Genomic DNA, 14410 nt, shown 5'->3' with positions numbered 1-14410 from the left:
CTTTGCAAATGGTTACTGTCACTTGACTACCATGAAACTGAAAACTTACTTCAATAGGTAATTTAACAATAATTTTAACTATAACCATACTAAAAAATAACTTCTGCAAACTGTAATATTTTGGGCAACAGAATCAATGTTTAATAACTGTTCACACTGTACTTTTAATTATATAGTTACTGTGTTTTTCTAATTTTCTAACTACTGTCAACAGACTTCCATGAAACTGAAAACTTACTTCAATAGGTAATTTAGTAATAACTTAATTATAACCATAGTATAAAATAACTTCTGTAAACTGTAATACTTTAGACAACAGAATCAATGTTTAATCATTGTTTACACTGTACTTTAATTATATAGCTAACTTGTTTTTCTAACTTTCATGACATATAAATGCAATACAGGTCTCCCGCGGTACAGGCCTAGCCTAGTGCGGGGACCCCTGGAAACTTGTATTAACAATAATTAGGATATGCACAAATGGATGTAAATTTTACCTATCTTTTGTAACAAATGACTTTGTGTTTATGTGCAACAATAAACGATTTTTACTTTACTTTACTTTTTACTTTTACTAAAGTTACTACTAAATCTTCTAACACCCAATTGAAAGTATTTTTTAATTATACAAATCTTTGATTTACTGGCATCAAAATAATTACATTATAATTATTTTCAAATTTTTTGAAATATATCGAAACCCTAGTTTGAATATAACATTAAAATAAAATAAGAAGTTATAAAGTCAGGTAATATACAGATAAAAATACTACTAATATGGGAACCTCATTAACACTGGCAACACGTGCGAGAGGGACACCTGCCCAAACAATGTCCTCTCATGTGGACCGTTTTCGCTAGTCTGAAACGATCGACTTTCTGTTTCAGTAATAAGGTTTAATTTCGTATGGCAAAAAATGTGATTGAGCTGTCCCCTGTAAAGGTCTTTGCGTCAACGTCATTGACGACTCTCTTTCTTAGTTTCTTTTCGTTTTCGCTCCATTATTTTGGCAGGAAGGATTGTGTCATTGTGATGATCGCGCGAATCTGTTTATCTCGTGAAACAAACAAGTAGAATCTAAAAGTTATATATTTTAAACGTGCGAATAAAGTCGACGCAGTGTGTTTTAATGTACGTATTATCATGCAACCGACAAACCAGTGCCACTGCTGCCTGCAGCGGCCTTCGGCGAAAGATTTGAGGACGCCGTACACTCGTCACGGCATTACGGAGATATACTCGTTCATGCTTGAAGAATGCTTCGTGATCAAAGTAAGTGAATGATGGCAGCTTTTTTCGTTATTCCTTGGTTTGCGTATCAGCTCACACACAGCGGGTCGGGCGGGCGCGTGCATTTCATGGCGTTTGTATTTATTTACAAAATTTGAATCCTGTTTCGTGTGAAAATTTGTGTCCTGTTGTTTTGTTTTTTTCTTGTATTTGTATCCGTGTGGTGACGGGTTAAGAATTTCACCACCCCCTTTCTTCCCGTGGGTGTCGTAGAAGGCGACTGTGGGATATGGGGTAAATTGTGGCGTAGGCGAGAGGCTGGCAGACTATCACTGAAATGTCACAGTTTAGTTTTCTTTTAACCCCTTATTTGCCAAGAGTGGCACTGTATCTTTTGCAGTTTCATCTGCTCTGCCTAACCCTTAATGGGAAACAGGCATGATTGTATGTTACTGTATCCTGTTTGTATATTTTTGCACTCAATGTGTCATGTAACGCTTCAAAGGCTGCCTTTGACATGTGAAAATATTTAAAAAATCTATGTTCATGTTTCCACTTCTCTGCACAGTCTATGGTACTCTCCAAATATTAATTGTTTCTTATTAATTTCGTGAACCCGGTTTTATTTTTCTTTTGCGAACTTTATTCCTCAAAACTAGCAGAAACGATAATTCCTCGTCTGTGTCCGTATCTTCTGACATCTTGGTGCAGACTGCCAACGATCGATGGCGGTGAGAACCCGCGCCGGGGCCGCTGCGGGCCCGTCGCGCCCGCCGTGCCCCCGCTCTGTGTGAAGGGTGTGAAAAACGCGCCCGTCTGCTAGGTCCCGCGCCCGACCCGCGCCCGCGGTCTGTGTGTGTTTATTTATTTATTTGTTTGTTTATTAGGATCACCAACAGAAGATACAATATACATACTATTAATTACAGACTATAAAAGCCCATTCATAATTGATCCCCCACTTATAGGTAATCACAGCATGCAAAAACATAATATTAAGTATGACAATATTCCTATTGCCCCAAGGGCTATATATAAATTAAATAAGTTTACACATTTAAACTATTACAAAATTACAAATTAACACAGAAATTATCAATAAGTAAACAGAGTTAGCAAGATCTGTCAACAGATAGTAATTTGTTTTTAAATGAGGATTCGCTGTCGTGAAACACATCCAAAGATGGGTCACTTTTAGTAAATTTGTTGTACAGGCGAGCCAGGCGAGGCAAAGGCGAGTGTGTTAAAAGGCTTAAAGCGCTTCAAGGGTGTTGCGCTTAAAGTGTATATGGATGCTAACTATGACCCTATACAACATCTTGCAGCTGGCATCAAGCAATGAGGAGCAGAGTGGCATCTGCGGGGAGTGTGAGAGGCGCCTGCGGGAGGCGAGCTCCTTCAAGGTGCAGGTGCAGCGCTGCCAGGCCGAGCTGCGTCAGAGGCTCCAGGCAGCACTGAGAGCCAAAGGTAAACTTAAAGACGACCGGTCTGGCTCAGTCGGTAGTGACTGCTAAGCCACGGTCCTGGGTCCGAATCCCGGTAAAGGCATTGTTTGTGTGAGCACAGATATTTCTGGCTTAGTCGGTAGTGACTGCTAAGCCGCGGTCCTGGGTTTGAATCCCGGTAAGGGCATTTTCGTTTGTGTGAGCACAGATATTTGTCCCTGAGTCATGGATGTTCTCTATGTACACAGGTATGTATTTATCTATTTAATTATGTATATCGTCGCTTAGCACCCATAGTACAAGCTTTGCTTAGTTTGGGGCTAAGTTGATCTGTGTAATGTGTCCCCAATATTTAAATAAAAAAAAAAGCTTTGATAAATTGTTTTTGACAACAGGTCTATCCTTGTGGATAGTTACCTTTGTCTGCTAAGCCAATAGTCCTGGGTTTGTACCCCAGTAAGGGTATTTATTTGTGTGATGAACACAGATATTTGTTCCGAGTTGTTTTTGTACAAGCTCTGCTTAGTTTGGGGCTAAATCAATCTGTTTAATTCAAGGTTCATATGCGATGTCCGTGTGTGGAATGGCTAACAATGCTAAGTTGAATAGACATCATGAATAAAATATGTACCATAGGACATTCTTACACAGATCTACTATTGATTAAGTCCCACGGAAAAGTTCAATAAGGCTTGTGATGTTGGAACTTAAACCAAAAAATACTGTATATATATATCTAGAAAGTACCCAAGACTTAAATATAATAGTATAAAATTTTATCTGAGTAATTAATTCGTTTGAATCTATGGGCAATTCTATCATCCGACGCTGCGCGACGTGCGGCTGGTTTCTTTGTAAACATTTTGTAGGCATTTAAAAAGGCGGCATTTCGTGAACATCAAAGCAGTGGGCCTTCTGTACTTGTACTATTATAATATATTATGTGCCGTAGTGTTGACTTTCACACGTGAGGAGAATGTTCGGTTTTTTTTTTAAATAGATTTTTTAAGTTTTAAGTGTTGGAAATAAAGGCTATTTTATGTCATGAAAACTACAGGATGAAATAAAAAGGACAATTCTAACTTTGCTTAGTGACTCTTGAGGTCATTGCTGAAGTCGCGAACAAAAAATTTACTGTTTCAAAGTAATGAGCGGCATCATGATCATGACAGTCGAAATTTATGAAACAGAAAACATTTTTTTCAGTACAGATGGTTTTTTTTACGCACTAGTGCGAGAAGTGGTTCATTATATGCCAGGTCGAAACTTCGGATGGCCATCTGTACTGAAAAACGTCGTACGACACTCGTGCGAAAAGGAAATTCGCAACTCGTGTCGATTTAAAACACTCCCTTCGGTCGTGTTTTAATTTATCGCCACTCGTTTCGAAGTTCCTTTTTTACGCACTTGTATCGTAATGTACTATTCTCTACTCGTCGACTTTAATCTGTCAACTAGGACACCACAGACTAAACTATATGTGCCGACTTTTCAGTGTTGGATAAGTTTTTGACACTTAGTCAACTATAATATTTCATTACACTTCACTTTAGTTAACTGAAAAAATTCAAAAATAGAACTTCATACAAGTTCTATACTAATTTGCGATACCTCTGGCAATTTTTTCTGCATCTGAAACACATTTTTTTTAATCCATCGCGTTATCGACCAATCAGAGACGGTTATGATGAACAATTGGTTGCTAGGTAATTCAATGTTGATACAACGGTGAACGAGGCTTAACATTAATTTTAACTTGAATGATGATATTTTTCGTCCATTGATGATGAAAATGACTCATAGAAAAAGTATTGTATACAATAGTGATATAATTAAGCTTTTCACTCTCGTACCGTACTATTAGGCCACTCAGCAAGCTTCGTGGCCTAAACACGGTACTCGACTGAAAAGCATTGTATTATATCACGATTGTATAAAATACTATTTGCTATTTCAGCATTAGTCCCATAATGAAAGTTGTTCATTATGAGCTCAAAAGTCACTAAGCAAAGTTTGAACTTTCCTCTTTGTTTCACCGTGTATACAACCTGTTTTTTTGGTCAATTAATTTCTCTAAGAAACTGGCGTCTTAACTCTTACCACACCTCGGACACTGGCGATCAAATATATGAAAGAAGCGTGTTCCTAGCACACACACAGTCTAAGCTCGTGTAGGTGAACGCGTACTATACTTGTATGAGTGAAATATGACAGGTCGACTGTTCGCGTTTTTGACAGGCGGTAACTGTGAGGTAACCGAGAGGGGGTGGGCGGCACTTTCAGCGGAGAGCGGGAGTGGCCATACTGTACGATAGTACTCTTTTTAGGGTTCCGTAGTCAACTAGGAACCCTTATAGTTTCGCCATGTCTGTCTGTCCGTCCGTCCGTCCGTCCGTCCGTCCGTCCGTCCGTCCGTCCGTCCGCGGATAATCTCAGTAACCGTTAGCACTAGAAAGCTGAAATTTGGTACCAATATGTATATCAATCACGCTGACAAAGTGCAAAAATAAAAAATGGGAAAAAATGTTTTATTTGGGTACCCCCCATACATGTAAAGTGGGGGCTGATTTTTTTTTTCATTCGAACCCCAACGTGTGATATATTGTTGGATAGGTATTTAAAAATGAATAAGGGTTTACTAAGATCGTTTTTTGATAATATTAATATTTTCGGAAATAATCGCTCCTAAAGGAAAAAAAGTGCGTCCCCCCTCTAACTTTTGAACCATATGTTCAAAAAATATGAAAGAAATCACAAAAGTAGAACATTATAAAGACTTTCTAGGAAAATTGTTTTGAACTTGATAGGTTCAGTAGTTAGACTTATATTGAAAATAACCGTGAATCATTCAAAACTTTTAGGTTCAGTAGTTTTTGAGAAAAATACGGAAAACTACGGAACCCTACACTGAGCGTGGCCCGACACGCTCTTGGCCGGTTTTTTTATACTGTGCTCTTACGGTTATCGAGTTATTAAAAAAATAAAGATAATTACTGAACACGTGTGTGACAAGCCTTTACCAATTTCTAATGTAATTTGTTTTGACATGTGCCGTCAGTCACTTGACACTAAGGCCGGCAACAGAGTCTTAATTTTTATAATCTTAAAAAATCATAATCTTATAAAATAAGATTGACTGCCTTGCCACACACATTCGTAAAATTCAAATTATTCGCAATCTGTCAGATCAATCTGAAAAAAATCGTAATCTTAAAAAATAAGACTGTGTGTGGACAGTTGCGAAATTTAAAAGTGGAAAATGTCTGCCTTGGGTGAGACTTGAACTCACGGCCTCTGGATGGAAGTTTATTCTAAGCCTAATGGCATCGATTGCAGACGTTTCTGCTAATCAGAAGTTAAAATTTAGTTGCGAAATTGTATGGGAATCCGTGCACTCGATCTGATTTCATAAGATTATGATTTTTTAAGATTATGAAATTTAAGACAGTCTGTTGCCGGCCTAACTTGAATGTTATTCTTAAGGGTCTCTCACACTAATATATGAAATTTATTATGAAAACGATGAAAAAAATTTTTTGCGAATTTAACTAAAAGTGATATTCAGGGTGGTTTCTGATAATGAACCTAGCTACGTGTCGAATTTAACGAAAAAAAAAACTGTATCATGTATCGTGTATGTTCTGTTTTAGAGGAGAAAGCCTTGGATGAACACCTTGAAGATGACATGAGCAGCGATGTTCCCGAGCCTTCTTTGCGTGAGTATCTGGAATTCAGAATAATAATAGTTAGAATTAATTAAATCCTAGATAAAAGTTTTGGATGATTCACGGTTATTTTCATTAGACTTATATTGACCGGGATATAGACCGTGATTACCTTTTTGATTTTTGTCGAGCTCCCGATATTTCGACGCAGTTGCATGCATCATGGTCACTGTCTGTAAACTATCAGAACTATCAGTAAACTATATGCATCCTTTTCTTTAGGGTGCTATAGAAAAGGATACCTAATTACCTATAGTTTTCTTTCTTCTTATTTACTGACAGACTTGTTTGACAGAGTATATAGTATGAATTCTCTGAGATGAACTTTTCGCTTTAGCCGTAATCTGTTAAACAAAGGCCTTTGTGTCTATTATTCACGGCAGCTAGCTCCCGTCTAAACGGCACGTGCTATAGTCTCAGTGTAGTTAAAAAGCAACTATCATGATAGTAACAAGGTTCAAATCCATAAAAAGCCGTTTCGGAGATAACACGTTTAATCATCTTCAAAAAAAGTTACCTGCATACTGCAAACTGTTTAATAAATTTGAACCTTATTGCTATCATGATAGTTGCTTTTTAACTACACTGAGACTTTAGCACGTGCTGTGGGAACGGGAGCTAGCCGACGTGAATAATAGAAACAAAGGCCTTTATTTAACAGATTACGGCAAAAGCGAAACGTTCATCTCAGAAAATTCATACTATAACTATTATTCCGTGTTCAGCTCCGGGCGAGAAGAGCCCCGCCCCGCCTTGTAAAGAGGAGCCGCCAGACGAATATCTGTCACGTAAGTAGATTTGTAATACGCAACTGTGGGAACAAATTTAAATATTTGTTAAAATAATTTTGATTTGTTCCCATAGTGTTTTTTTTTTATGTTTAAAAGACGCCGGTTCGAATCCGGCCTTCACCACTGGTGGTGCTCGTCATTTTTTCTTTAATATATGACATCTTATTTCGATTTTTAATTTATATATAGTAGTGTGACTACATAAAAAAAACACAAATCAAAATATTTGTTAAAATAATTTGATTTGTTCTCATAGTTGCGTATAGATGGCAGCACCAGTCTCTCTAGCTATATCGTAAACCTGTAAAGGTTTCGTATAGGAGGTGCAAGCACCTACTGCTTGCCCTTAGAGTTGGTCAAAGACGCCTAGTCTTACAAAGATGACATATAGAAGAGAAATTTCGACGGCTTCCGCTGTGGCGAGGTGGCCTAGGGGTTCATGGCGTTTGGCCCGGATTGCTAAAAGACGCCGGTTCGAATCCGGCCTTCACCACTGGTGGTGCTCGTCATTTTTTAACCGCCTTCCAAATCTCAAAGGAAGGGGTTCTCAATTCGTCTGTATTTTTTTTTAATGTTTGTTCCTCGATATCTCCGTCGTTACTGGACCGATTTTGATTTTTTTTATTTTATTGAATGTATATGCATACAGATTGGGCTGGTGTCCCTCTCGCACGTGTGGCCAGAGTTAATGAGGTTACCATAGTAGTAGTATTTTTATCTGTATATTACCTGACTTTATAACTTCTTATATTATTCTAGTGTTATATTCAAACTAGGGTTTCGATATATTTTAAAGAATCGGCAAATAATAATAATGTAATTATTTTGATGCCAATAAAACAAAGATTAGTATAATTAAAAAATAGGTTCAAATGAGTATTAGTAGATTTGGTAGTAACTTTGAAAATTGACTGGTATCCCCAATGTATGACAGTGATGACGTCACTGAATAATGTTGACATTGTCAGTAAGTGCGAGAGGGACACCAGCCCAAACAATGACCTCTCATGTGGACACACTTGTTAACCTAACTACACAATCTAGTTTAATAATTCTAAATTCCATTATTCCGTGTTCAGCTCCAGATGAGGAGAGCCAAGGCCCGCCTTGTAAAGAGGAGCCGCGAGACGGATGTTTGTCACGTAAGTACACACTTGGAATTACATTAAAAGTTTCATTATTGTCACTTGAAGAATAGGTAACATAAGGGTGCCTTTCCACCATAGATGCGCTATGTGGATGACATGAAATGAAATTCAATTTAGGCATTAACATAATGATCTTATGAAAGTCAAGGGAGAATTTCTTTTTTTTTTTTCAATAAACAAATTTTGATTGTTTTAGGGAATTTTAGGTCAATTATACTCAGGATCACGAGTACTTACTACTCAATCTCACTGGGAGACAAAAAGTGTCCCAGAATTTTCATACATTTTTGTTACTTTTCTCTTTTGTTACTCCATAAGACATGTACGGAAAATGGTAACAAAATAAGAAAAAATCGAATGGGACAATTTTTTTAACTACTAGGATTGAAAAGGAATTCTGAGTAGGAATAGCATTATTTTTTTTTTTTTTCAATATTATCACACTTCATAAAAGTGGCAAAAAAAAGAAATGCTCAATGGTACCTTTTGTACAAATATAAATAAATTCAAACTAACACTAATGAAAATATAGTTTAAACTAGCTTTTGCCCGCGGCTTCGCTCGCGTTATAAACAGACAAAAAGTAGCCTATGTCACTCTATCCCTTCAACTATCTCCACTTACAAAAACACGTCAATTCGTCGCTCCGTTTTGTCGTGAAAGGCGGAGAAACAAACAGACCCCCATCCCATTTATAATATTAGTATGGATGCTTTAGCAATGAGCGCTCTCATGATCCCGGATGTGTTTGATACTCGTATCCACCAATCATGTTAATTTCGCCACAAAGCATAGCGCTAGTGGGAACGGGTCCGACTAAGCTGATTGGTGGACAATGGACATCAGACGCATCCAAGGCAACATTACCAACGTAGTGCACCACATCTCTGTTGGAAAGGCACCCTTGTTGTCGAGAATCGCAAGTAGTTACTTGCAGAATGAGCATTAATTTCAACGGAAGGCTTAGGTAGTCCGTTTAACCTTTAGAACGCCAAAGACGGCAAATGACGTCAACGGAAAACCGTGCCACTGACGCCACGGGGGTAAATTAAGGATGGGTAAAGAAATTATGCTAACATAAAAGTGGGGTGATTTTCGATATATTTTCATTTCAAAAAATGCATGACGTCAAATGCCGTCGCTGGCGTCGTGGTCACGATTTTCCGAAGTCTCTGGCGGCCAAAAGGTTAATTACCCGAGAAATTATTGCAGATCTTTATTGGTAGGTAAATAATTATACATTTTTACAAGTCATAATGGCGCCCGGTATACTATATTTTTTTTCCCTCACTAGCTCGGAAACACGTGTTTTATCCTTTAATTACAGCGGGTAAAAACGCATTTTATCCAATAGTGGATAAAGTAATTTGATCTTAAATAAAGTCAAATTTTCTGCTTTAAAATTGATAAAAGCAGGTGACTATAATGATGGATGATGATTTTTTTTTATAGTAATGATGATGATTTATCATCTGTGGAACTACTGTAAGCAGTGATAAACGTTTTTTGCCTTGTACTTTCCTCGCTATAATGAGGGTAAAAGTTTTGTGTCACACACGGGTGCAAATGTATTTTACTTCTCGTGCGTTGAAAAACTCGCAAGTTCAGGATTCTATTCTCGGACCTTAGAATACTAAGTACTATAGAATACTTCCGCTTTCTCGTTTTTCGATTCCACACTCGGCGTTAAAATACAACTTTGCACTCTTGTATAGTAAATAATTATTTCAATACTGATATCGTCTTAGATCGTCTTATTCGTTTTTTGTCAAGTTCTTGCATTCGTCGCATTCTGCTTTGGCCCCAATGATCCGGAGCACGATTGTTCCGTGGTGATGGGAAAGAAGTACTGAATTACCGATCATATGCTTGGATTTCATTTGATATGGCAAATTCTGTTTGGAATTGGACATGTGTTTCCTTGTCTTCAGCTGGCGAGTACGAAGTTGACACAGCGCCTCTGACCTCGCGGGCTGTTCAGCAGCTCTCGTTGGGGTGTTCCGTGAAGGTGGAGCGCCTCAGCGACTCGCCGCTCGCGAGCAAACCGTGCCCCGTGATGTCACACCGCGAGAGCGACGAACAAGCCTACACACACGATACTCGCCCCACACACGACTCTAGTTTGAACACACACAAACAGGAAAATATCACACGCACACCAGTAACGAATACCGAAGTCTACTGTTGCGACATGTGCGCTCACCTATGCACGTCAAAACTTACTCTAATCCGTCATATCAGAACACATACTCACCCGGAGGAAAGGCACACCTGCGGAGCTTGTAAAGAAACATTTCCTAGTGTCTTGTCACTGAAGAAGCATCTAAGATTGCACTCTACAGACAAACCCTACGTTTGTGAAGAATGCAATAAACGATTTTCAACTGAAAAAGATCTGGATTCACATAAAAGAAAGAAATGTAACAGAAAATTCACTCGAAAAGTATCGGTAGGTCGCCGTGAAAATAAACGTAGTGTGATGAAATCATGCCAATGTAAAGTATGTAACAAAGAATTTACTCGTAAAAGTTCTTTAGTTGTCCATGAAAGAATCCATAGTGGAATAAAACCGTACAAATGTAAAGTATGTAACAAACAATTCACTTATAAAAAATATTTAGTTGGCCATGAAAGAATCCATAGTGGAATAAAACCATACAAATGTAAAGTATGTAACAAAGAATTTATAGCAAAATCTAAATTAGTTGTCCATGAAAGAATCCATAGTGGAATAAAACCGTACAAATGTAAAGAATGTAACAAAGAATTTAGAGATAAATATAAATTAGTTGTCCATGAAAGAACCCATAGTGGAATAAAACCATACAAATGTAAAGAATGTAACAAAGAATTTACAGCAAAATCTAAATTAGTTATCCATGAAAGAATCCATAGTGAAATAAAACCATACAAATGTAAAGTATGTAACAAACAATTCAATTATAAAGATTCTTTAGTTGTCCATGAAAGAATCCATAGTGGAATAAAACCATACAAATGTAAAGTATGTAACAAACAATTCACTTATAAAAATGCTTTAGTTGTCCATGAAAGAATCCATAGTGGAATAAAACCATACACATGTAAAGAATGTTACAAACAATTCACTTATAAAAATTCTTTAGTTGTTCATGAAAGAATCCATAGTGGAATAAAACCATACAAATGTAAAGTATGTAACAAACAATTCACTTATAAAAATGCTTTAGTTGTCCATGAAAGAATCCATAGTGGAATAAAACCATACACATGTAAAGAATGTAACAAACAATTCAAATATAAAAATTCTTTAGTTGTCCATGAAAGAATCCATAATGGAATAAAACCATACAAATGTAAAGTATGTAACAAACAATTCACTTACGAAAATTCTTTAGTTGTCCATGAAAGAATCCATAGTGGAATAAAACTATACAAATGTAAAGTATGTAATAAACATTTCACTTATAAAAGTTCTTTAGTTGTCCATGAAAGAATCCGTAGTGAAATAAAACCGTACAAATGTAAAGAATGTAACAAACAATTCACTTATAAAAGGTCTTTAGCTGTCCCTGAAAGAATCCATAGTGGAATAAAATCGTACAAATGTAAAGAATGTGACAAAGAATTCAGAGAAAAATCTGAATTAGTTGCCCATGACAGAATCCATAGTGGAATAAAACCGTACAAATGTAAAGTATGTAACAAAGAATTTAGAGAAAAATCTGTATTTGTTGCCCATGAAAGAATCCATAGTGGAATAAAACCATACAAATGTAAAGAATGTAACAAAGAATTTAGAGAAAAATCTGTATTTGTTGCCCATGAAAGAATCCATAGTGGAATAAAACCGTACAAATGTAAAGAATGTAACAAAGAATTCACTTGTAAAAAATATTTAGTTAGCCACGAAATAATCCACAGTGGAATAAAACCATACAAATGTAAAGAATGTAACAAAGAATTCACTCGTAAAAAATATTTAGTTAGCCACGAAAGAATCCACAGTGGAATAAAACCGTACAAATGTAAAGAATGTAACAAAGGTATCAGTTGTAATTGTCATTTACTTTCCCAAGAAAAAATCCACAGTGACCATACATATGCAAAAAAATCATTTATTTATTTATTTATTTAGGGTCAACAACAGAAATTAAATAAAATAGGCAAAATAGTAGTACGGCAATGGAAAAAAAGGTAATATGCAACATTATTTAAACATGTTTTTAAATATTCATTAATTTAAAGTTAGATGTTTGCCCAATTAGGCCCACTTGCACCGACCACTTAACTCAGGGTTAGTGGGCTGTCATCTGTCAAATTCCATATAAAATGATTTGTTAACCCTCGGGTTAACTCCCCCTTTTCGTTGGTGCAAGTAGCCCTTATAGATAATCACATCTTACTCCAGTATCTTTGGATGTTTGGACTAACAGACGTACAGTAAGACTTTTAGACAAACTATGAATATATGTGAGTGTGCACTGACAACGTCCCACTTTGTCGATGGCTCTAAAGCCGCTTTGTCAGTTTATTCATATAAAGATACAAGTAAATCTCGCCTTAATGGTAACCGACAAAGTGGGACGTTTTACTATACACACTCACATATTAGATTTAGTAAAAAATAAAAATGGGTGAATCAAACATTAATTCTTGCTTTTTGCAAGAATAGGCTTACTAGGCTAATATCGAATTTGGCACAATAAATGATTGTCTTGTGTAGTATTTGACATAAAAAACATTATTTATAGATTTTGGGTATTAAAAGTGTATGATGACTACGTATTTTCAATTAAAAATGTGTGTAATTTTTTATTTATTTTGGCCACCGAAAACGCTTTCAGCGATATAGTGACATCCATAGAGTATATTGAATAGTATGGTATAGAGTTATCAGTCAAGATTTTCGAATGCGCCATCTATTATTAAGTTACGACAACTCTTCATGTGATTTTCCATGCCTAAAGGTGGTTTTCCACCGGCAGGCCGTGAATGGGCAGAGCGGGGAGGGAATAGAAATTTGTATGGCAAATTTTCAATTCTCGCCCAGTAATCTCGCCCGTAAATAGTAAAGATTGACTGGGATGTGCGGGACTTTAATTGAGATATTTATTTGTGTAAAAATTAACTGTATTGCTTCCGATTTAAAGTATAAATTAACTCTGATGGTAGTTACCCACCGGCAGGGCGAGACGAAAAGCGACTTAGCGTGGAGAGGAGTTTGACGTGGATATGCGGGACGTGAATTGAAATATTTGTTAGTGTAAAAATTAACCATATTGCTTCCTACTTAGAGTATAAATTAACTCGAAGGTATTCTACCGGCAGAGCGCGACGAGACATCGCGAGGCGCGGATTGAAGAGGATATTTGTTACTGTAAAAATGTACCGTATTGCTTTCAACATAGAGTATCGTATGAAATCTACAATCTACGGCAGGCACGCGCAGGCCCGCGATGGCTATTAATGGCAATTTTTAGTGGAAAAGGGTCCGGGCGATTTCAATTCCCTCTCCGCTCTGCCGGTGGAAAACCACCTTAAAGGTTCCTTTTAGAACATGTGGATCCTTTAAACGTGGCACGCCGCATATTTATGGCGGGATTTCTAAATAGGTCATTCATCAACCAGTCACATTAATATGTATACAGCGTGTGGATTCCATACGGGCGAATAATGTATCCAGTTATAGTATCTGATCATACGAATCGTGTACTATAATCATTTTGTTAAAGTGTTTTTAATTAAGAGTAATTATTTTTTTAAATCTGACCAAGCAGCAATGTACCCCGTCCAACTTCATACGTTGACATAAACGTCATGTCGTAGTGACGTTTAGGTAGGTACGCTAATTGATGTGGACGTAATACATTGCGTGCTGAATTATTATGTATGAATAAAAATATTTCATCTATTTAAAAAAAAGAACAAGTAGTTAGGGTCCTTAGGTTCGATACTAATCGTTACTAAGATATTCGCCCGTATGGAATACACACGCTGTATGAACGCTAACTTATTTGTCAAAAAAGATGACATTTAACGAAATTTACAATTGAATACCTACATGTAATTAGCCATCAAAGACCTT

General features: G+C 36.8%; 1 protein-coding gene across 1 annotated transcript; it reads left to right on the top strand.

Moving 5' to 3' along the window:
• The first annotated feature begins 906 nt into the window (after nt 1-906).
• Nucleotides 907-12878, top strand: LOC125240047 (zinc finger protein 271-like). Its single transcript, XM_048147879.1, has 6 exons — nt 907-1276; nt 2560-2701; nt 6330-6395; nt 7130-7192; nt 8275-8337; nt 10275-12878. Exons 1-6 carry the CDS (start codon nt 1148-1150, stop codon nt 12458-12460), a joined length of 2649 nt encoding a protein of 882 aa, XP_048003836.1. The 5' UTR covers nt 907-1147; the 3' UTR covers nt 12461-12878.
• The last annotated feature ends 1532 nt before the right edge of the window (nt 12879-14410 follow it).

Source organism: Leguminivora glycinivorella, chromosome 26, assembly GCF_023078275.1.
Source record: "Leguminivora glycinivorella isolate SPB_JAAS2020 chromosome 26, LegGlyc_1.1, whole genome shotgun sequence".
Lineage (NCBI taxonomy): Eukaryota > Metazoa > Arthropoda > Insecta > Lepidoptera > Tortricidae > Leguminivora > Leguminivora glycinivorella.
This window is presented reverse-complemented; position numbering and strand designations above follow the sequence as displayed.